General features: G+C 49.6%; 1 protein-coding gene across 11 annotated transcripts in view; it reads left to right on the forward strand.

The window, feature by feature from the left end:
• ITPR1 (inositol 1,4,5-trisphosphate receptor type 1) overlaps positions 1-23,221 on the forward strand; it is a 156,815-nt gene that overhangs the window by 65,219 nt on the left and 68,375 nt on the right. For 4 of the 11 annotated variants that reach the window (XM_017735227.1, XM_017735230.1, XM_017735231.1 and 1 more), the window contains 18 exons: positions 243-430; positions 1,995-2,133; positions 2,312-2,366; positions 2,790-2,955; positions 3,054-3,224; positions 4,147-4,212; positions 4,918-5,055; positions 6,565-6,690; positions 7,061-7,261; positions 8,916-9,167; positions 9,702-9,827; positions 10,529-10,657; positions 12,704-12,730; positions 13,569-13,689; positions 14,799-14,983; positions 15,155-15,303; positions 16,184-16,295; positions 19,742-19,768. In XM_017735227.1, coding sequence (XP_017590716.1) covers positions 243-430; positions 1,995-2,133; positions 2,312-2,366; positions 2,790-2,955; positions 3,054-3,224; positions 4,147-4,212; positions 4,918-5,055; positions 6,565-6,690; positions 7,061-7,261; positions 8,916-9,167; positions 9,702-9,827; positions 10,529-10,657; positions 12,704-12,730; positions 13,569-13,689; positions 14,799-14,983; positions 15,155-15,303; positions 16,184-16,295; positions 19,742-19,768 — 2,378 coding nt within the window. The remainder of the gene's footprint in view (positions 1-242; positions 431-1,994; positions 2,134-2,311; positions 2,367-2,789; positions 2,956-3,053; positions 3,225-4,146; positions 4,213-4,917; positions 5,056-6,564; positions 6,691-7,060; positions 7,262-8,915; positions 9,168-9,701; positions 9,828-10,528; positions 10,658-12,703; positions 12,731-13,568; positions 13,690-14,798; positions 14,984-15,154; positions 15,304-16,183; positions 16,296-19,741; positions 19,769-23,221) is intronic. The other 7 variants (XM_017735229.1, XM_017735235.1, XM_017735236.1 and 4 more) reach the window with 2 other exon arrangements.

Genomic DNA, 23,221 nt, shown 5'->3' on the forward strand with positions numbered 1-23,221 from the left:
GTGATGCAGTGCTTGGAAATCTCCTTTCTGTCCATGGCCTGGTTGTAAAGCTGAGTAGTGCCTGTGATGGGAGAGGGCAGGGGGCTTCTCCAAGTACTGCAGTGCTTCTGTTGGCTGCCCCTGTCCCCAGGGTGTGGATGTGTAGTGTTGAGACAGTTTCTCTCTGTAGGATGTGGCCAGCCCGTGCCCTGTTAACTCAGTCCCATTCCAGCACCCTAACCCTGGCTGTTTCCTCTCTGAAGGGAGCAATGTGATGAGGTCAATCCACGGCGTGGGGGAGCTGATGACCCAGGTGGTGCTCAGGGGCGGGGGGTTCCTGCCCATGACGCCGCTGGCAGCTGCCCCTGAGGGGAACGTCAAGCAGAGCGAGCCAGAGAAGGAGGACATCCTGGTCATGGACACCAAGCTCAAGATCATCGAGATACTCCAGGTACCAGCAGTGCAGATTGATGCAGCATTTTGTGCTGTCTCCAAGCATTAATTGTGTCCTGCTGCCTTTTCATGTGTTTCTCACTCTCAAACTGGGAAAGCATTGCAAGGGTGACCTTGTCAGGCACTTGATTCCCAACTTGTTCGTGACAATATCGTGCCACTACTGAAAAGAATTTACCAGAAAAGAGCTTGCAGGAGACATTTGCATATTTAGCAGTGATTTGTGAGTATCTGACTTGAAGCAGAGCTGTCCTTTCCCCCACTGTTGTCTTACTAGGCTCTGTGAGTCTGCAGGGCCATCTGAAGTGCCCCAAGGAATGAGGAGATCTCAAGACTCCTCTTTGCAGAGCCATCAGCCTGACATGTATTTTCAGTGTGCACAGTCAGCCTCTCTCTCTTCCATCCCTGTTTGGTTTTCTCACTTGCTCACCCCAAAGTCTTTGGGACACACACGTTTTTTCCTAATTATTGACTCAGAATTATTATGCTGAAATGCATCTTCCCCCTCTGGGTGTAGGAGTCCTTCTTCTGCTCAGTAGCTTCACCAGCGAGGTCCTGGGGGTCAGAATGCTGCCAGAGCCTGGTGGGCGAAGGCAGGAGAGCAGCAGGAGAGCCATGGTGTTCCTTCCCTGTGCCCCATGGGAGGCTGTGCCCTTCCCTCGGCAGCAGATGCAGCACAGGGGAGGCTCCATTCCTTCCTTGCACCATTGCTAATTTTAGTTCAAGCCAGAGCTTCTCTCATGGCCTGGCATGTGCAGGGGGATATTTCAGTGTGCCAGGATTCCCTGTTACCAGGGGCTATTCAAACTGGCATTAAGCATTTTCCCCGAAAGCTGCAAAGTGTTCTTGGCATTGTAGCTCCTTACGAGGAAGACCATGGAGAAGGTGGTCTCTGCTAGGCTGGAGGTTTCCCTGGCAGCAGCTGGTCCAGCCCAGCTGAGGTGGTAACTTGCATGGCACAGCCTGGCTCCTGGCAGCTCGTGTCCTGCTCCTGTGTCCTCATGCCATGGGAGAACAGAAGCACGTGCTCAGGAGGGAGCTGGAAATGCTGCTTTCCCTTCCTGGGGGATGGGGTGAGGATGCCAGCATCACACAGTAATGAGGCACCAAAACTCTGCCAACATTTTTTGCTTGTAAGTATTTATTATGTATGGTGTATCATGCTCGTTGAAATACCTGGAAAATATTACTGAATTCTGGGGATTCTTAAGGCAACATTTGTGTATCTTAGAAAGATGGAATCCCAGAATGGTTTGGATTGGAAAGGACCTTAAACCCCATCCAGTGCTCCCCCTGCCATGGCAGGGACACCTTCCACTGTCCCAGGCTGCTCCAAGCCCCAGTGTCCAGCCTGGCCTTGGGCACTGCCAGGGATCCAGGGGCAGCCCCAGCTGCTCTGGGCACCCTGTGCCAGGGCCTGGCACCCTGGGTAACTTTTCCAAGTTAAATCCACGTCTCTACTTAGTTGATGCTGCACGTTGGTAGCTCTGCTTTGTGTGAGGTGTAGATGTGCTGGAAATACACAAATTATTTCAACATTTTTCCTACTTCTGTGTCATCAGTTTATTCTGAACGTGCGGTTGGACTACAGGATCTCCTGCCTGCTTTGTATATTTAAACACGAATTTGATGAAAGCAATGCCCAGATGTCTGAATCCCCCACTGGAAGCAGTAGTCAAGAAATGCCAGCTAATGTACCAGGTGGGTTATTTTGCAAGGAAGGAGGTTGTGTGGCTTAGGGAAGACTCTGGAATCTTCAAGGGGCTAATGGGGATGATTGTTTCAGGTCCCAGCTTGCCATTTGAAATGTTTTTAGGCCAGAAAAACGTCTTTAATGCCCCTCTCTGACCTCATGTGTTTGTCTTGTTTATTTTCCCAGGAGCCCTGGACTTTGAACATATTGAAGAACAAGCTGAGGGGATCTTTGGTGGAAGGAAAGTATCTCTTCACAGGTGCTAATCGAGGGGGAGTCCCCAGGCTGGAGGGCTCCCAAGGAGTGGGGTCTCCAGTTCAAAGTGAGGTGGGGACTGGGAAAAGCTTGGAAACAGCTGCTACAGTTACCCAGGCTTCATTTTTCTAAAATGGCTTTGATGCAGCTCAAAGTAGTGTCCATTTGGATCAAAAACCACAGACAAGGTTCTTCAGCCAGAAGGATCATCAGGGGAGGGCCCTGTGGTGTGGGTGAAAGCCAAGGTGCAGGTTTAGTGCATCTCAGCTCAATGCTGCAATAAAACCTCAGTACAATTTCCCTCCTTATTTAAAAGTAAGGAAAAAGGTTTTCTGCCACTGCCAAGTGGACTCAGAACCTGCTGGGGCACTCAGTCTAATGTGCTGGTTAACTCCTGCTGTGTTTCCAGTGAGGAGAACACCCCTCTGGATTTGGATGATCACGGGGGCAGGACTTTTCTCCGGGTTCTGCTGCATTTAACGATGCACGATTACCCTCCCCTGGTGTCTGGGGCACTGCAGCTGCTCTTCAGGCACTTCAGCCAGAGACAAGAAGTCCTTCAGGCTTTCAAGCAGGTATGTGTGTGTTTGGAGAGAGTTATTCCTCATCTGAATGTATTTATGGCAGCTGAGCCCAGCCCTGTGTGCAACTTAATGTCTTGCCTCTCTGTAAGGTTCAACTGCTTGTTACCAGCCAAGATGTTGACAACTACAAGCAGATCAAACAAGATTTGGACCAGCTGAGGTCAATAGTAGAGAAATCTGAGCTCTGGGTGTACAAAGGCCAAGGTCCTGATGAGGCCATGGACAGTGTGCCAGGTGAAAACGAGCACAAGAAGAAAGAGGTAATTGGGTTGTGTTTGTGTGGATTTGGGTGGGTGTTTGGAGGGTGTAGCTGCTTTCAGAACTGTGACAAGGCCCATCTTCCCAGCACACTGCTTAGGTGAGGTTCTCTCTACTGCATTCAGGTTGAGGCAGGAATTAGAGGAGAACTTGAGCCAGCTGATGCCCAGTAGCAGCCACTGAGGTGTCGCCTTTAGGGTCTAACAGGCTGGTTTGGGTTTGCTCTGGCTCCCCAGCTGTGTCCTTTCAGTACTGACCGATGGCATGGGATTTGTGCAGACAAAAGTACCTCAAGTAAGGTAAGGGCAGAGCTGTGAACTGCTCAGGTGATGCATTTTGAGTCATGGCACTGGATTAAATGACAGCAGAGAACTGTGCTTTATCTGTACCTGGTAACGTAGGATTTCCACAACATGCACATCTGGCTTAGAACTCCTTGAGCATCTTCACTTCCATATAATTTGCAGTCAAATAGGAAAGACTGGATGAGGGGATGCAAGAAGCAGCCCCTGCTTTAGGAACATTTATTGTCGGAAGTAAATACAAGTAATGTACTTGTTGCTTTTCTTGTACACACTGCTGTAAGGAATCTCTTGGTTTTTGTGCAGTGACAGTTTAATAACAACAGAGAGGGAGAGAAAGTAAGGGGTTTTTTTGAGGGGAGACTTGATTAGAGACAGAATGTGACAGGCAAAGGACAGGAGGTTGCTGTCTCTGAAATCATCCCACCCTCACCTTATTTTGTGTTCTAGAGGTCAATGTGACTTGACAGGATAATTGTATGTATTTTTCTGAGGCTGTCAGAGAGCTGGAGGATGACAATCCTTCCCAGGAGGAGAGCGGGCGCTATCCTAGAACGGTAATTTTAGCCTTCATGTAGACAGTAGTATAAGCTACTAATAAATTGTCTGATTTTATCCTCAGGAAGGTCACAGCAAGTCTCAAAAGCCTGAAAGTACTAGCAGCTACAACTACCGGGTAGTAAAAGAGGTAAAACTTTGCTTCTTGATAGTTCACTGGAAGTGTAAATGAGTAACAGAGCTCTGGAGAGCTGCAGTCAGAGGGAGGCACCCAGGAAAGTCTGAGTCACTCTGCCATTGTGGAAACTATTTGCTGAGTAATAACAAATCCCAACTTGAATGAGAAGCCAGGACAGAATAAGCACAACGCGTGTATTTTCCTTAGGAATGGATTAGTGAGAAATGTGACTTTGCTGCTGTTTCAATGGTAACACAATGTTTTTATTGTTAAGGACTGCAAAGGCAGTAAGCAAGGGGAGAAGCCATTTAATTTGCCCTGTCCTGAGTACCTTGCACTCAAACCCACTGTGTTGTTGAAATTTAACGTAGAAAATACCAGATCAAGAACATGCTGTGGTGCTGGTGTGGTGTGAGCTGGAGGTGTGTCTGTGGCTTTGCTGTGGAGCCTGATGTTGGGTTCACTTGACATGGCTGAGTTCTGCAGGAGCGTAGAATCTCAGAATTGTAGAGTATCTTGAGGTGGAAGGGACCCACAAGGATCATCCAAGTCCAGCAGCCCTAGTCAGATGCCACGGATGGAGCCTGGGCCACTGGAGGTGCTGCCTGGAGCCGCTCTGCTCCGTGCAGATGAGTTGGTCCCTGGTGCTGCTCTGGGACCTGGCGTTCTCTGGAAGAAAAGCCAGAGTTGGGGCTCTAAGGCCAGTCTCTCCTGCAGATCCTGCTGCGGCTCAGCAAGCTCTGCGTGCAGGAGGGGGCCTCGGTGAGGAAGAGCAGGAAGCAGCAGCAGCGACTCCTGAGGAACATGGGAGCCCACGCCGTGGTGCTGGAGCTGCTGCAGATCCCTTACGAGAAGGTGAGGCTTTGTGTTGAGTTGACAGGCTTTTCATACCTCTTCTGAATCTTCCTGAACCTCTTCCCTGTACACTGGATGCACAGAGGCCGGTTTGTGTAGCCTCACAGTCTGTAAAATAGCCACACTCAGAAATAATGAGCTCAGACAAACTCTGTTTATTTGAAGTCTTTGAATATACAGGTCTGTACTATTGCCTGAAGAAATATTCGTGCATCATAGTTGAGAATTAAGGCTCAACTCTGAGCTTTTCATGGGTGGCAGGTGCTGCCTTGAGGTTAAGCAAGGTGGAAGAAAGCCCCTTGTCACTGCTGTGAGGCAGCTGCGTGACCATCCTGGGACCACCGAGGGAAGAGAGGGGGCCTGGTCCCCTGGGGATTTATCAGCAGTAGATACAGACCCTTCCCCCAGTTGATAGAGCCCTAAACTCCCCCTGAGAAGTGAATAAATACCAACTGGCTCTCCAGCTGAGGTCTACTGCTCCTAATTAGCCATATCAGTGCCAACACTTGCCAGCTCTGCAGGTTGGAGCCCACTGGGCCTGGGTTGTGCCTGGTGAGCCTCCAGAGCACCAGGTAGTGCTGACACAGCACACCCCGAGGCCATCAGGTTGGCTGCTCATTAGTCACAGGTGACAGGTATTTATCAGTGCAGAGCTGAGGCACCTCTTCACATTTTCCTGGTCACTCTGCTGTCCTCTGTTCCAAACTCGACAGGTTTCTGAGGACCAGTAATTCTACACAGTAGCTTTGATTAATGTTAATTCTTGTGGTTTCTTGCGTCACATTTTGCTAAAAAATCAGCAGCAAAAACACCCTTCAGCACCTTCTCATCACCCTTCTGTCCCCTGCGTGTGAATGTGCATGGGACAGGCCGTGTGGAAGGGGTTTCACCCTTGGAAATACGTGAAATTCCTTAAAAATAAAAACAGACAGTAATTTTCCAAAGTGCGGCTTCTGCCATCAGCGGGTTGGGAATCCACGCTGACGTCAGAGGAAGGGCACCAGTTCCTCAGCAGTGCTTGGAAGGCTGCAAGGAGTGTGGAGGTTCCAGTAAACACAGATTGGGCTGAGCTGGTGCAACAGCAACTTTCCATCGCTGCCTTGCCATGAGCTTTCCCGGTCCGTGGCTGCCGGAAGGAGCTGCAGTGGAACGTGGCAGCTTTCCTGGGTAGCCCCGAGGTGATGATGTGTGGTTTGGCCAGCGGGCTGGGATGTTCAGAAGCGTAGAAGTGACTAAAGCACGTTGCTGGCGGGCCTGGCTGTGGAATAGGCACTTTTAGAGAATAAACTACTGTAATTTCTATTATGGGCTTTATTTTTGACGCTCTTTGGAAGCGTGGAGCTGGCCCAGCTCATCCCAAACGTCTGTGAACTGGGTGGAGGTTTATTTTCCTTCGGGGTGTGAGGGACGTGACAGTTCCCTTGCTGGAGCTGTGGCTCGTCCTGTGCTCACCTCAGCGTGAACCTTTGGATTCCTTTTAACCCCCTCTTCTTTGTCGTGCAATCCCAGGCCGAAGACACGAGGATGCAGGAGATAATGAAGCTTGCACATGAGTTTCTGCAGAACTTCTGTGCTGGGAACCAACAGAACCAGGCCTTGCTGCACAAGCACATAAACCTGTTCCTTAACCCAGGGGTAAGAATAACCTCAGGCCATGGTTTATTTTTTCATTCTAGCGAGAGAAGGGACTGGATTGTCCTTGGTGAGGCCTCTGGGGCTGTTCTGTTGCAAGATTGGTTGAAGAGGTCACATTTTGTTTTCATTCTAAAGCCTCAAAAGTTGGCGAGATGTTTGTTTAGGGCTGTTCCAGTGTAGAAAGTTCAAGAGGCTGAAGTGGAGTGAAAAATAGGCTGAGCTAGGAGCAGTGGTGTTGAAAGCTGAGGTCCTCAGTGAAGTTCCCTCCAGCCCTGCGCCTGCAGGAGTGTTGGCTTTACCCTGACCTCAGCGGGGATGTGGTGGGTTGTCGATTTTCTGATTTTTCCCTTCCTTTCATCCTCTCTGTCAGATCCTGGAAGCAGTGACAATGCAGCACATTTTCATGAACAACTTCCAGCTCTGCAGCGAGATCAACGAGCGCGTGGTGCAGCACTTCGTCCACTGCATCGAGACGCACGGCAGGAACGTTCAGTACATCAAGTTCCTGCAGACCATCGTCAAGGCAGAGGGGAAATTCATTAAGAAATGCCAAGATATGGTAATGGCTGAGGTGAGAGCTGCAGAGATTTGCAGGGTCTGAACAGAAGTTTGCACATAGCAGTTGGTGAACATGACAAATTGATCCTCTCGCTTCGGGGACTGCCAAGAAGCTGACAGCTCTCACCGTGCAAAAAGAGCATTGCAGCTCCCAGGAAGCTCAGGCTTTTTGTGACCAAAAGCTCTCTGAGCTCTTGACTCACAGGTGTAACGAGGGGATGGTTATTAATGGCAGGAGTTACTTCCCAGGCCTGTATGCAGCAGCGTGTAGGTGGGGTTATGAAGCAAGGGGGCCTTTCTCTAGAAAAATTGGCTTGAAGAGAAGTCGTTTAATGTGAAGATCACTAAAACAAAAGGAGAATTTCACCATGATAGCATTTTGATGGGATTTTTTTAATGAAATCATAGAACCACCATAGAATCACCTCCCACTGTCCCAGGCTGCTCCAAGCCCCGTCCAGCCTGGCCTTGGGCACTTCCAGGGATGGGGCAGCCCCAGCTTCTCTGGGCACCCAGTCCAGGCCCTCACCACCCATATTTTTCCTGCTATCTGAACCTACTCTCAATTTGAAGCCATTCCCCCTTGTCCTGTCTCTACAAGCCCTTGCAGATAGTCCTAGCAAGATGTGCTTATCCAGCTGTTCAGGTGCTGAAGGGGGAAAAGATGAGGATTGGCTTTAGGTGCGTGGCTGATGGGAAATTGGGGTGTCGGGATAAAAGGGAGAGGTAAGAAGGGTGAATGAATGCCTTTAAGTGGGACATTGGATGGGATCTGTTTGGCCGATTTGCACATCTGATGGGATGTTTTGGCCTCCTCAGCAGGGGGAGCCCCAGGATCAGATTTGTCAAATCTGGCTTTTGAGCGTCAGTCCTGATAGATGGACCGAAAATCTTCCATATTTTGTTGTTCAGCTCAAAGCCAGCTCCATGAGCTTCTCAACACATATTTGAGTGTGAGATGCTCAGCAAGGGGCTTCCCCAGGGTCAGCAGCTGCTCTGGGGGTTTTCTTCTGCATTTTATCCTGCTGTTTTTCCTAAACTCTGCAGGAGGACAGCCCTGGCTCCCTCCAACTGTGTGTTCAGCAGTGCCCAGTCTGGACCAGGGCTCTGTTTGCTCGATCTCCTTCCCTTCCTGGAGTTCCAGGAGGTCTGAGCTGCTCTGAAATCGTGTCCAGTCAGGTGTCAAATGTGAGGCTGATGGAAATCTTCAGTGTGTGACTTAACATGTCACTCCCTGGCCTTGGAAAACAGCTGGTGCTTGTTGGGAAGGGCGGAAGGAGTGAGCCCTGCAGTCCTCCCATCCACTGTGCCCCGGGCAGCTCTCCACCAGCACAGGGCTGGCCACAGCTGCATTAGAAAGTCACCCGAGGTGACATACGTGAAATGGAAAGGCACAATGGAAAGCCACAAACTTCCTGGCACAGCTTCTGGCTAAGCAGGCAGCTGGACTGGCTTTGAACTTCTTCAGCAGTTCAGAAGTGGTCAGTTAATTCTCCAGGAGGAAATGTCCTGTGTCCGTGAGGGCAACCCAGGAGCAGTGCCCAGCTGCCCTGAGGGGCTGAGGAGCAGCAGTGGGGCTGTGCAGAGGGACAGCCCCCAAAGAGGGGGACGCTGTGGGGGGACCCCAGGCTTTGCTCTGCTGATGGAATGTTTTCCTTGCCCTGTAGCTGGTGAACGCAGGGGAAGATGTGCTGGTGTTCTACAACGACAGAGCCTCCTTCCAGACCCTGGTGCAGATGATGAGGTCGGAGAGGGACCGGATGGACGAGAACAGCCCCCTGATGTACCACATCCACTTGGTAGAGCTGCTGGCCGTGTGCACAGAGGGCAAAAACGTCTACACAGAAATCAAGTGCAACTCCCTCCTCCCTCTGGATGACATTGTTAGGGTGGTGACCCACGAGGATTGCATTCCTGAGGTGAGGGCTGGTGGGAGAACTGAGCTGTTCCTATTTGAAATGTGCTGGGTTTGGGTGAGAGAGGATTGATATTGCTGAGTCTGGCCTGGGAAGGGGGGTGGTGCAGGTGGGCAGTGAGCTGGGAAACTGGAGGAGTCCTTCCCTGCTGCTGCTGCTGGCACCCCCAGTCAACCTGGACAGTCAAGTTAAATCCTTTTATACTTACCCCTTACCCTGAAAGTGGGAATGTGATGCTGTACTCGGTTATTTTATAGGGTTCTTGAGGCAGAGAGGTTTATGGATGTGCTGCTAACCTTGAACAGATGGTTCTGCAGAACTGGAAATTATTATTATGCTGACGTTTTGTCTGCAGTAATCCTGGTGGTTTTTTATTGGATGGTGTCTTGCTATTCATGGCATTAAATTTCATCAGTGTTTAAGTAAAAGGAAGAAGTAGAATTCCAAATTATTTATGTAGCAGTTTTAATGTGACTTTGTTTGTTCATGCCACCATTCAGGTTTTTATTCTTTATTAATTATTTTTTCCTCTTTTAGGTCAAAATAGCATACATCAACTTCTTGAATCACTGCTATGTGGACACAGAAGTAGAAATGAAAGAGATTTACACCAGTAACCACATGTGGAAGCTGTTTGAGAACTTCCTGGTTGACATCTGTAGGGTAATGTATCTGCATCAAGGAACTGAATTCAGAAAGCTTAAAAACCTCTTTAATCCAGAACAGTAAGGATAAGACATGCCAGTGCATCAAGGCAATAAGTACCCTGATTACTCTGTTCCTGCAAATATGTGCCTCCTTTTCCGTATGCCTGTGGATTTCATTAGTCATATTCCATGGAACACATTAATATTTTCCTTTTTAAAAGAAAAAAAACAAGCCCAAACCAAAGCTCAGTGAAGCTCCACACCCTGCTCCTTTGTCCAGTGCCTTTTCTGTCCTGCCACCTGGCCTGCTTTTTCTGGCCAGGATCACTGAGCTCCTTCCTGAGCGGCACTCAGCGTTTTTTGGCAGGTCAGGACAGATTGTTTTCCAGGCTTGCCGTTTATTTGGCCATATGGCTTTTTGCCTGGGATTCCAAGTATTTCCCCATACGAAAGCATTACACCTCAGTCCTTCCTATCCTCCTCTTGCTTTCCTCCAAGACACTGTGGTTTTTTCCCCTCCCCCCAGCCGTGCTCTGTGCCAGCGCATCAAACCAGGAACAGCTCTGGCTTTGCTCTGGCACGTGCTGGAAATGCAGAGCCCCAGTGCCATCGGTGTCATTGAAGTGCTGGGACCAGGACAAGGTGAAATGAGGAGCTCCAGCCTCACTCAGCTGCCTTGGTGAGCTGCTCCTGACCCTGCTCTGGTTTGTGCTGCAGGCCTGCAACAACACCAGCGACAGGAAGCACGCGGACTCCATCCTGGAGAAGTACGTGACCGAGATCGTCATGAGCATCGTCACCACCTTCTTCAGCTCGCCCTTCTCTGACCAGAGCACCACCCTGCAGGTGGGGACATGCACAGACACACAGCAGGGAAAGCACTGCCAAGGCAGTTGTGTTCATTCTGCTTCGGTGCCATCTACCAGTGCCAAGGAAACACACCTTGTAATGGGGGAGCAAATACGTCGCTGCTCTTGGTGACCAGAGCAGTCTTTCTGCTGTAGAAATGGAAAGATTTGTAGATCACAGTACAAATGTTCTTCTAGAAAAGCTCAGGTGTCACATTAATTCATCAGTGGATTCAACTCTGCGCTACCACCAAGGTCTTTTGGAGAAGAGTTCTTGTGTGTCATAGAATCCCAGAATGGTTTGGGTTGGATGGGACCTTAAAGCCCATCTCATCCAACCCGGTGCCATGGGCATCACAGAGAGAGCAAGGGTGATTGATTAATGAAAGCATATTTTATAGAAAGATTCTAGTTTCCCTTTAAAAAAAAGAAAGGATCCAGAACAAAAATCCAGAAGCTCTCATGCGTCTCACTGAGCAGGTTTTTGCCTTGTTCAAAAGTTGGGGAAATGTGAAGGAGGAGCTTGGAACACTTGTGAAGGGGAGAAGGCAGAGATGTGTACAGCAGAACAGCAGTGTCAGGATGCACCCTAATATCTGTGTTTGCACAGAGATAACACAGTTCTTTATTAATAAGTAACTTCTGGGAGGGTGTGGTGGAGCAGTCAGGTGCCTGGCAGCTCTGGCAGGAGGTTGAGAGGGGCATTTGTTGAAACTTGATGCAACCTGGTGGTGCCAAAGGCAGATGTTTGCCGTGCAATCTCCAGGTGTCAAAGCTCATCCAGTCCTACCCCTGTCTCTGACCTCACATGAGTCTGAGCAGTGCAGCAGCTGATTTGCTCCTCAGGTGACTTCAGTTGCTATTGCTCATCACCTTCTGTGCTCATCAAAGAAGTGAGAAATGGAGACTGTGGCCTTGTCCCCAGGGCTCTGCCCTCCCCTCTGTGCCATGTACCTGGGCTGCCTCGCTCAGGGTTGTCATCTCTGAGATGCAGCATTTGAGCACACATCTTGCCATCCTATTTTAGCCATCTGTTAATGTTATATCAGCAGTTTTTCTTTAGTTTCTCAATCTCCCCCTCTGTCTAGCAGGATGAAGTCACTTGGTTCACCTCTTTTCCCATCTCAGTTGATAGATCTGCCTTGTCCTAGATTCATCTTTACATCTCCAAGTTAAAAGCAGTTTCTCTCCCTTTTCCTGCCTGTCAATACCCTTGTCTATACCCAGGGATTCTCCCCCTGAGGAGCACAGCCTGTGGGACCCCCTGCCTGGTGTCCATCCCTGCTCCAGGTGGGATTTCCTCCCCCCTGAGGTGCTGCAGGTGGGCTGATGTCTGTAGGTGAGGGATGTGGCTGCTCTGCTCTGGGTTCAGTCCCTCCCTGCCCTTCCTGCTGCACCTCCTGCTCCCGTCCCTTCCCCTGCCAGCCTCCTCTTGCCTCCTGCTCCTTCATGTCAGGGCTTGTGTGACTGAAACTGTTCCTGCCCTGAGTCAGGCCCAGCCTTGTTGGTTCAGGGAACACCTTGTCCATCTATCATGTGGCTCAGATCGTATAAAATTAGGAGGACACGAATCTCTTGGCAAAGGACAGCTGCCCGCAGCTCCTCTTTAACAAACATTGTTCAGCCTGTTTGCCTCCCAAGGCTGCTGCTGCCCAGGGTTTCCCTTCCCAAGTGCAGTTGGAGACACGAGAGACATGGAGTAAATTTCCTATTTGATTTATTGACCTTGTTTAAGCAAGTGAAACATCTTAAAGGCTTTTTAAGACCAAAAAAAAAAATCTTTAGACATGAACCGAAAGGAATGTGTGGGTGGTTTAAATCCAAACATGCAGGTATTTTCAGGGACCTGGGTGAATGCTGCTGTTTGCCATGGTTTTGGTGTTTGGCTTACTTCCAGAAAGGATAATGGCTATTTGCCTCCTAGCAGTTCTGGGGGCTTGCATTTTGGTTCTCCTCTTGTGCATTTTATTTAATTGATATAATAGATTTAATTAGCTAATAGGTCTGGCTTTTTACTCTAACTACACTCTTTTCTTGCAAACAGGCTTTACTGTTGGCCAGCATAAATGAGGTATTCTTTCCCTGGTTCCTAAGTCCTGTGGTGTTTGCACTGTGGTGTAGTTCCCTTAGCTGATAGAAGCATTCCATAGCTCGTGGGCACAGGGACATGGGGTGTTCCCTCTCAGTCTGAAATATTTAAAATGCTCTTTCCTCTACAGGTAAAATACTTTGTTCTGCTAAGTAATCACTGTACAGAGCCAAATGGAGTTTTGGTCACTATTGTTGGGCAGCTGCAAAGGTGAAGGAACTCATGGACATGGGTGTGTTGGAGCAGCTCACCTGTCTGTAGTGGAAGATCACCTTGTGAAATTCAGGGGTGAAAACCACACCTGGGTTTTGGCTGATCTGCAGCAGCTGCAGTGTTTGCCACCAGCCACTGCCTGTGTTCCAAATAACACACAGCTGGTTTCTCAGTGAATTAGATACCAGCTAATAATGCTTGGAATTATGAGTTTTCAACTCTGGAGCTGTGCTGTCACACAGCCAAGTCCCATTTACCTGTGGCCTCTTGAGTCAGCTGCTGGTCAACACTAAAAGAGGAATCTGTGTGCCAGGGTTGCTGATAGCTCTGATTAAACAGATGAAGGTGACTGCTTATTTCCTTTGCTTAGTCAAGCCTCAATTACCACAGCTTTCTGCTGCAGAAGCTCCTGTTTCATGTTTCCCTTCCAGCGCTGGTTCCCACCCTTCCCATCCAGTTGCTGATCCTGTGGTAGATAGCCCAGCTACCACAGGGAGTTGCCCAACAAGTGCTGCAGACCAGTTAGAAGTGACTGGAGAGTGCTGCTGAGCTGGGACTGGGGTTAGCTCAGAGTGAGGGCTGTGACTGTGCTGTGCTTGCGTTGCAGACTCGGCAGCCCGTGTTCGTGCAGCTGCTGCAGGGGGTGTTCAGGGTGTACCACTGCACCTGGCTCATGCCCAGCCAGAAGGCCTCTGTGGAGAGCTGCATCCGGGTGCTCTCAGACGTAGGTAAGGAGTGGGTGTGAGCAGAGCTGCCTGCTCAGACATGGCCATCCAGGACTTGCTGCTTGTGTGTCATCCTGCCACAGGGACGGTGCGGTTTGCGTCCTGCAGGTGCCACTTGGGGATTACTCATAATCCAGGCTCAGTACAAAGCCAGGGTTGTGCTGATGGATCATCATGGTTGAGCAGTGGGTGTTGTCACTGTCACCTGAAGTGCTTTCTCTCTGCAGTCTCCCTGTAGTCCTCCTGCAGGTGATCTGCAGCAGGAAGATATTTTTCATGGAAGCATTGAGGTTGGAAAAGCCCTCCAGGATCATCGAGTCCTGACTGTGCCCAATCCCCACCTTGTCCCCAGCCCAGAGCACTGAGTGCCACATCCAGGCTTTCCATGGACACCTCCAGGGGTGGGGACTCCACCACCTCCCTGGGCCGTTCCAATGCCTGACCACCCGTTCCATGAAGAAACTCCTGATGTCCAACCTGACCCTCCCCTGGTGCATCTGGGAGTCCCACTCCTGCCCATAAATTTGCTTCACCTTCAGTGTCTGCAAGAGTAGCTTGCACTGGATGTGGGGTCAGGTTCTGGTTTTGTGTCCAATTGTGCCAGCACGAGTTGTTGGGGGTGTGTGTTTAGGGACAGATTCCTACTCCCACACTTTAAAAACAGTGACAGCTCTGAGGTGTGGAAGCCTCTAAACATAGTCCTGCCCAGGCCTGACCCTGCATGGGGACTGAGCACTGCCCTGTTTAGAATACACTCAGAGAGTTATGGAATGGTTAAGGTTGGAAAAGATCTCTTAAGGTCATCAAGTCCAACCATCAGCCCAGCACCACCACCGTGGTCACCAGTAAACCATGTCCTCAAGTGCCACAGCCACAGGATTTTTTTTGACCACCTGCCTGGGCAGCCCCTTCTAATGCTTTACAACCCTTTCTGTGAAAAAAAAAATTCCTAATGTCTAATCTAAACTTTCCCTGGTGCAGCTAGAGGCTGTTTCCTCTCATGCTGTGAAGGAGAGTTTGTAGAAGGAAGGAATTGCATAGACCTTTGTCTTGTTTTTTTGTGTTGGTTCATGAGCTCTGGGCTCAATTCCCGCTGATTTTGCTTGTTGCAGCAAAAAGCCGAGCGATTGCAATTCCCGTGGACTTGGACAGTCAGGTGAACAACCTGTTCCTGAAATCCCACAACATCGTGCAGAAGACTGCCATGAACTGGCGGATGACTGCGCGGAACGCCGCCCGCAGGGACTCGGTGCTCGCCGCCTCCAGGGACTACAGGAACATCATCGAGAGGTTACAGGTGACTGCACAGCTCCCACGTCTCACCTGACCAAACCCTGAGGTCTTTTAACTTATTCAGGCGGGACAGACCTGGTTGTCCTGACCCTCTGCTGCCGTTTGTAAAATTACTTCACCTATAGATGTGTGTGTTGTTCATGTTAGTTTAAACCTGGCTGTGGTTGTTTCCTAGGACATAGTGTCAGCCTTGGAGGATCGCCTGCGCCCTCTGGTCCAGGCAGAGCTGTCAGTGCTGGTGGATGTGCTCCACAGGCCTGAGCTGCTCTTTCCAGAGAACACGGATGCCAGGAGGAAATGTGAAAGTGGAGGTTTCATTTGCAAGTAAGTTGTCTTAGAAGTCTGGCTTGTTTTGCTTTTTCCCAATCTTCCCATGCCCTGTGGAATGGAACCCTCCTGCTGAGCTTGGTAAATACTTGATATCCTCTAAAATACCTGTAAAAATCAGTATTTTGTGATATGGTCAAGGCAATTTCTCCTTGGGGGGGGGGGGGGAACCTGCTTGTGGGAATGGGGAAAGACTGGTTGATATGTTCTCCCAGCTAATGCTTAAAAATCCGTTTGCTGCAGGATATAAATGTCCTGAGCAGTTGTACAAAAGAATTAAGTTTTGAGCTGATCCCAGTTATTGATACCTGCCTTCAGCCCAGTCATGTTTGTGAGGGTGAACACATCAGGATCAGTTGTTGTCACGGGCATCAGCACAGTTAGAGAGGAGGAAGGGGAAAGATTACAGGGTCATGTAGGAGGGCAATTCAAAGCAGATCCAGCTTCTCCCATCACCTCCTGGAGGGGTGGGCTCTATACAGAGGTTATGGAAGCTGGGCACTGAGGTAGTCCCAAGAGCTGGGTGGGATGGATTTCAGGTTGCACCATCTGGGACTCTCAGTGTGGTTTTTAAGTGGAATAGATTTCTTACTGTTAAGTGGTCATTCTGGGGGACCATCAGGTCCTGGATCCCACTGATTCCTTGCTGCCTGCAGCCAGAGGGAGTTTTTGACTCTTTTCCTGCCCAGGGACTGCAGGTTCCTCCACAGCTTCCCCTGGTAGCTGTCGGTTGTTGCTCTGGAGAGAACGCTCCAAAATGGTTGTGTAAGAGTGTGATGATAAAGCTTGTTTGCAGCATAAACCAATGAAGATAACCACATGTATCTTAGCCCATTTTTAGAATATTTGCACTAACCTGATTGATGGCTTTTTTCAGGTTAATTAAGCACACAAAACAGCTGCTGGAGGAGAATGAGGAGAAACTGTGCATTAAGGTATTACAGACGCTCAGGGAAATGATGACCAAAGATAGAGGCTATGGAGAAAAGGTAAGGTACAGTCCATCATCCTGTTAAACACTGCCTTTATTCAGTAAAGGAAAATAAAACTCCTGCTTTTTCATGGTGTTTTGTATGTGTAAGCACTTCTAGGCTGGAACAGGAACAAAACATTTTTAGTCAACTAATACCTTTGAAATCATATTTGAAGTTAAGCTTATTTCTGTTGCTTTTCTACTTGAGACTGGCAAGTTTAAGTCTAATCCCTGCAGCTGCTGGCACTCTAAAATATCAATTTGTTACCTTTTTATGAAGGCTATAACCTCTTTATCTGCTTCCTGGGTCTAGGTGACTCTTCACCAGGTCATGTAACCTTGCAACAAGAGGGTGTTTTGTAGTTAATTGGAATTTGTGTACAACTGAGTGATCTTGTTGTGATTTATAGATGGAAACACTCTGTACACCCACCCATGGTTCTTCTTTCCCTTTCCTACATACAACTCTTGACTGGTTGAGAAGAACGTTCTTCTGTAGGTACAGACCTATTCTTTATTTACATCAGGAGGGTGTGTATGCACCCATATGCTTGTGTTCCTAGAAATGGCTACAGTCAGCTGAGATTGGGATTTGGGGATTCTCCTGGAATTCTAATCAGCTGAGGTTCTTCCCATGCCACCCAGTGGGTACAGAGGAACACCCCTTCCAGTGAAGGTGTTGGGGAGCAGGAGCTGGGGCTGGGGGAAGCTGTGATGTGGAAGGGCTCTCACTGCCACGGGAGGCTGTGCCCAGGAGCAGGTGGTGTCTCAGTCTGGTTCTCCCCCACAGCTGGGTTTGGAGCTGTTGCCTCGTGCTCAACTCACAGCAAAAAGGGCAAAAACTTCAGTGTTTCATAATAGCAGTATTCATTTGTAGCAGCTGCCAGGGAGGGAGATGCTCCACAGGCAGAGGAACCTGGAGCATCGTGGCCAGCTGGGAATGTCCCCAGGAGACAGGAGCAGGACATAGTGCCCAGGCTCTGGGGAGGGAATAGTGGGAGCCTGGCACATGTGGGTGTGCATGTGCACGTGTGGGCTGCTCCCAGCACGCCCAGGGAGCACAGGCAGTGCCAGGGAGCAGGAGACTCCCAGGGAAATGCCCGAAGGGTAGGGATGGCCAGGGGTGTGCTGCCTGCCCTGCCAGGAACACTCTTCCCATGTGCTGCCAGGCACAGCCCAGCTCCCGGCTCCGGCTGCTGCTCTGCTGCTGTCTGGGGCCTTCTCATGGTGCAGCAGCAGTGGTTTTGAGGAAGTCCACTGGCTGGAGGGAATTCCCTAGCCAGCTGCAGGAAAGCAGCACATCCCTGTGGGATGGGGAGGGAGCAGGCTCATAGGGAAGGGCACAGCTGCAGGTGTCAGCTTGGAGCACATCGTCCTTCTCTGCTCAAGTGGCCAAATCCTGTGCTGGGGCATCACCTTGTGTCCTCTTCTCAAGGTCCCTTCGCTGAGACATCCCACCTGGCAGGGGCTGGCTGTGGCCTGCAGAAGTCAGTCTGCTCCTGGGAATGGGATTGGTGATCCTCTAACGAGGGCTGGTACTTCCTGATGTTCAGCACTGGGGGTGTAACAGGTTCACCATAGATCACATTTCACAGTTCTTTAGCAGCTCAGTGTTCCTTCTCCTGTTAAAACAGTTAGGAGCCACTGTCCAAGGTCACCTTAAGTAATAAAAGCAGTGGGTGATGCATACTGTACATATTATACACCAGTGAGACCCAAGTCAAGGCTTTGAGGGTTTTCCTTAAATGCTGTTGGCCACTGAGAGATTTTCCAAAATGGAAATCAATTTCTAGGAGTTTCTTAGACTTTATTCAGCTAACTTGGATGAAGCAGTATTTCTAGAAGCTGCAGTTAACATACCTTGCACCATTCAGACCATGGAGAACCCCACAAGATGCTAAAAAAATCTTCAAAGTGTGGCAGAAGCATTAATTTCTGAAGCAGTAGCTCAGTTACATAAGGAGTCAGGATATGCCTGCCTGTGAAGTGATTTCCGAGTCGGAAGAAGCAGCTGATTGCTCACAGATAGACTGTGAGTAGTAGTAGAACAGCTTTTACTGTCTGGCTGTGAGCAGTGCAGTCGGATTTGTTCTCCCTTGTGACTCAGAGAACTGAATTTAGTCGCTACCTAAAAGGCAGCACCTTTTGTTTTCAAAATCATCCTGTAGTGTAACAGAAAAAAGAAGGAAAAAACCCTCTTACATTGTAAAAACCCCATTGTAAGTCCTGGAGTCCCTACATAGACGTGGGTTCCACGCATTGAGGTGGCAGAACTTACCCTTGTGAGCAGCTTATTGACCTCACAAGCACAGAACCATGGAATGGCTTGGCTTGCCAGGGACCTTAAAGATGACCCAGTTCCATCCCTGCCTTAGCCCAAGGTGCTCCAACCGGCCTTGAACCCTTCCAGGGACTGGGGCAGTCACAGGACTTCTCTCTGGGCAACCTGAGCCAGGGCCTCCCCACCTTCACAGGGAAGGGTTTCTTCCTGACAGCCCATTTGAACCCCTCTCAGTGCAGAGCTGTCACCCCGTGTGCTGTCCCTCTCCCAGGGCTCTCAGCTGTCCCTCCCCACCCGTGTCCAGCCACAGAGCGCCGGGGCAGTTCTGGCAGCGCCTGTGATTCTGCTGCAGCACCACGTGGTGCTCGCTGGAACAACCTGAATTGCGTAAGGATGGGGCTCCTCCTCTCCTGCTGGATCTCCCAGCCCACAGAACACCTCACCCTCCTGGCCTGTGTCCCTGGTGAAGGTGGGCAGTGCAGGGAGGACAAGGGGTGTGCTCCTGTCACCCAGGTCCCACAGCTGGGGCTCCTCAGCAGCGAGCAAAACCCGTGGGGAGAGCACAGATGTACAGAAGCCTGTGGGAAGGCTCAAATTTTTACATATTGCTAAAGACTCCTCGCTTGGCACACGCTCAGGATGGCTCAGTGACGGGGAGCATACTGTGGAGTATTTAATAGGCACAAAACTGCACTACATTGACAGTGTAGGCTAGACCCAAGTTTTTCACTGTGCTGAAACATGTCATTCATGCACGTCTCTCCGGGTGCCTACCAGCTGACTCGCCTCAGCTCTGCAGGACTTGGATAGGAAAGCTCCATTTTTTCCCCCCAGAGTGGAAATGCAGCCCCTGCACTGCCACTGCTGCTCACAGCTCATGACACTCCCGTGCCCGAGGGTGAAGTCCTTGGCTCCAGGTCAGCCAGCCCACGTGGTTTGTCACTGGCACAGGAACAAAGCCAGGGCACATCCTGCCTCCCAAGCTCCCTGGCACAGCTTTCCCAGCAGCGTCTGTTCCCTAACCCGGCGCTGGCAGATGTTCCTCGTGCCCACTGCAGAAATAATGTTGGATTGCAGCATTAAAGTGTTAAATGATTTATAAGATCCTAACATGAAATGTATGTGTCGTTTCTCTTACTAATCCTTGCTTTCAATTCTTCCCCTTCTTTCTTTCCCGGCAGATTACCATTGAATTGGATAATGCTGAGGTTTTAATTTTATTTCTTTTCTCCAGTGTTGTTTCTATGGTGTTTGTTTTACTAGTAGCCCTGTGATCTGTCCTGTCTCTGCAGCACTGAGCGTTCTGATTTGTGTGCCTGTGTCAGTGAATTAGTGAAGTTTTCAGTCTGCTGTGTGTCTATCCTGGGAATAGTTACCATAACCAATTCCATGTGTCATTACTTGGAATATTAATCCAAATGGAGTTATCATTTTTGGTAGTCTGCAATCAGCTGGTGCCGTGGTAGATCCTGTGGAGTTTAGGATCAGATCTGGAGGATGAGCTGCTCTAAGCAGTCAGCATTTAGCACTTAGCCACCATTCCTGTGTCATATGTGAAGGGGTTATTTCTTTTTATTTGGAAAACTAAATAGTGACGTTCAGTTGTGTCCATGCAGAAGCAGGGGTGCAGGTGGCACTGGGGAGGGGCAGGTCCTTGTGCAGAAATCGTGCTGCTGCTTTTCCCAAAAAGGTGACAGTCCTGCAGCTCGTGAGAACATTCCAGTGCCCTTCCTGTGCCTCTCAGTCAGGTTTGGGTGTGAAGCCACGTCAGGCAGTGGGATGGGTGGTGCATAACCCTGTGGAATCGGTGTCTTGGGAAGCTATTTCTGGGTGAAAAGCTTCCTGCATCACCCCGGGGCTGGCACTGCGCTGTGTCCGTGCTGGCACAGGCAGAAAAGCCCTGTTTGGGGGAAAACTTGGAGTTTAACTGAAATGAAGCTTTCCAAGGACTCTGACAAGCCGAGTGTCTGGTCGGGGCAGCAGCGCAGGGCGGAGGGAGCTGAGCTGCCTCTGCTGTGCAACTTCCTCATCAGCTCAAAAAAACCCTGGTGTGGGCGTGGAATTTGCATAAATGTATAATACTGAGAAAGTGATTGACTGGCACCTTATTTTACTGAAATACCACGGAAAAAAGAAGTATTTTCCTCTCAGTGCTTTGTTTCCTGTGTTCTCTCCCAAGCCAGCCTTTTATTTGGAGCAAAGCTCAACCACTTAAAATGTCTAAAGCATTTCTGACCTTCATTTAGTGGAGTAGGTAGTGAAATCTACAGAAAACAATTTTTTGGTATGACTTGTTAATTTTGATGTTAATCACCTGAATTCACTGGGTAAACTTCATTCTGAAAATGAAATACTTGGGGACCTTGCCTGGTGAAATGGACTTGAAAGCCAAACTACTTGTCACTGAAGTAGACAAATACTGTGCACGTCACCCCGTTGGCCTGGAGGGTATTTTTATTCAGGAGGACTTTTAGGGCTGGAGCTGAAGGTCCAGTCAGGCTTGGAGGTCCCTTCCCTAAGAAAAATGTCATGGGTTTCCTATCACTACTTTCAGCCCAGAGTCTGATTGTGACTTGGAAAAACAAATTTCTTGTTGCACAAGTTCACCTCCTGCCCTGCCATCGCCTCTGAGCTGTGCTGGGATGAGATCTCAGGTGTGTCTCCAAGCTTCACACACACTTCTGGCATTACAGAGGTGCTCTGCTGTCTGTTTCTCTGGGTTTTTTTGTTAACAAACCCAGATTTTTTCCCCTCTTACCTGGGGCATACACACCAGCAGTCTGCTCTGGTTTCCAAAAATTAACCTGTAGCACAGAACCATTTCCATCAGGCCAGGTCCTTTGGATGATGTGCTGCTGCAGCTTCCCAGAATAGCACGTGTGTATATCTATAATTTTAGCTTGGAGAAACTTCAGAGAGAAAGTTGAATTGTTTAATTGCAAATTAAGTCATTATGTGAAAGTCTTTCCCTTTGGTTTCTGGCTGTGATGTGCTGTCTTTGCCTGCAGTAAATCAGCCAGAGTGTGCAGAGCAATTTAGGATTTGGTCTGGAGGCTGCAGAGGAGGAATTTTATTGCTCCTTGATGGGGCAAGTGCACGGAAGGAGCAGGTGTGTGTATAACCATCAGCACTGAGCTCTGGCTGTGTGAGGAAAAGGACTCAGATGGAGTTGGAGCCATTGGCAAGTCTCAGAAATCCTGGGGTTTTCTGTTTTTCTTATTTTCCCCTTGTCAACCTTGGAAACTATAAACATTTAGGGCAAAGAATACAAAAATCTCCATTATTAGTAGAATTATTAACTTGCTTTTCTGTCAAAACTATGCACAATTAAATTGTTTTGATCAGCTGAAATGCTCCTTGTTCCCTCAGGGGAAACTCCACTGAAGTAACTGCTTATGGCATGATTTCATGGTGGTTTTTTATGCAGGTTGAGTTATCTTAGTTGTGTCCTGCAAGGTAACCCAGCGAGCAGTGGGTCCAAAAAACAAAGGTTATTAAAAGTGCCAGGAGATCCATGTGTTTGTTAATGAAAGCTGTGATAGGAAGTCATGATAGACCCTCTTTAACATTTTTGTCAGTGAAGAAGGGAGTGTCCTTTGGAGTGGGGGAATCATGCTGGAATTCACCCAATGGCTGGAGATCCCCTGAGTGTGGGGTTGGCACCAGCCCCGGACAATACCGGGCTGAGCTGGGGGGCCTGGGATGCTGGAGAAGTGGAGTGGAAGGGAACAGCAGGGCTGGTGCTGTTGTCCTAACTCACTTGCTTTCTACTGAGGGTCTATCTGTAATTCCCTTTGTGTTGGAAAGGAGGGACAGGGAGGAACTGCAGTTTGCCAAGGTGATGTGGTGCAGCGTTGATAGAAATGCAAAACCGTGGGCAGCTGTAAACTGTGTCACGCCACACTTGCACCGTGGTTGTGTTGGTTCTGTCCTGGTGTTGGGGAGTTGTGTGCTCAGAGCTTGGCCTTTGGGTGGTGTCGGGGCTGCCCTTTGCCTCTGCTGGAGCATGGGATGGGATCAGGAGCTGCAGGCTCTGACTGGAGCTGAAGAGCTCAACAGGGTGTGTTTGACATTGGCTCTGTGCAGGTGTCTCAGGTGATAAAGCCAAAACCCCAAGGCAGGGCATTGTCCTTAAAAGCCCTTGGGCTGAGTCTCTGTTGATGGCCTCCTGCCTGGGCTGGAACTGCTCTAATCCTGTTCCTGATGGAGCTGCTACCTGTGCTGCTGTCTCAAGGCAGAGGTAAATTCTTCCTCAGTGCCACCAAGTGTGAATCGCTTTGCACAACAGCGAGAGTTAAACCCTGCTTCTAATTAGGCACAACAGCTTAATTTGCTGTCAGTTCAATCCCCAACGCACTGAAAGGTGCAGGCGTGATGCAAATGCAGATTTCCCGGTGCTGCACGCTGGGGCTGAGCTGCACCGTGGGCTCCCGGTGCTCCAGGCCAGCCCAGCACGGCCTGGGAAGGACGTTCCCCTCGGACGTCCCCGTCTGGGGACACCGTGGCCCAGTTTCCACCTGCAGTGCGAGCCCTGGGTACTAAAACACACCCATGGTGGAGAAACCATGAATCTTCTACGCCTGCCAGGCAGGGCCCCCGTTGGTGCTGACCTGCAGGTGGCACGCGCAGGATGCCGATCGCGCTGGGAGATGGCCTACTTT

Source organism: Corvus brachyrhynchos, unplaced genomic scaffold (genome assembly GCF_000691975.1).
Source record: "Corvus brachyrhynchos isolate BGI_N302 unplaced genomic scaffold, ASM69197v1 scaffold95, whole genome shotgun sequence".
NCBI lineage: Eukaryota > Metazoa > Chordata > Aves > Passeriformes > Corvidae > Corvus > Corvus brachyrhynchos.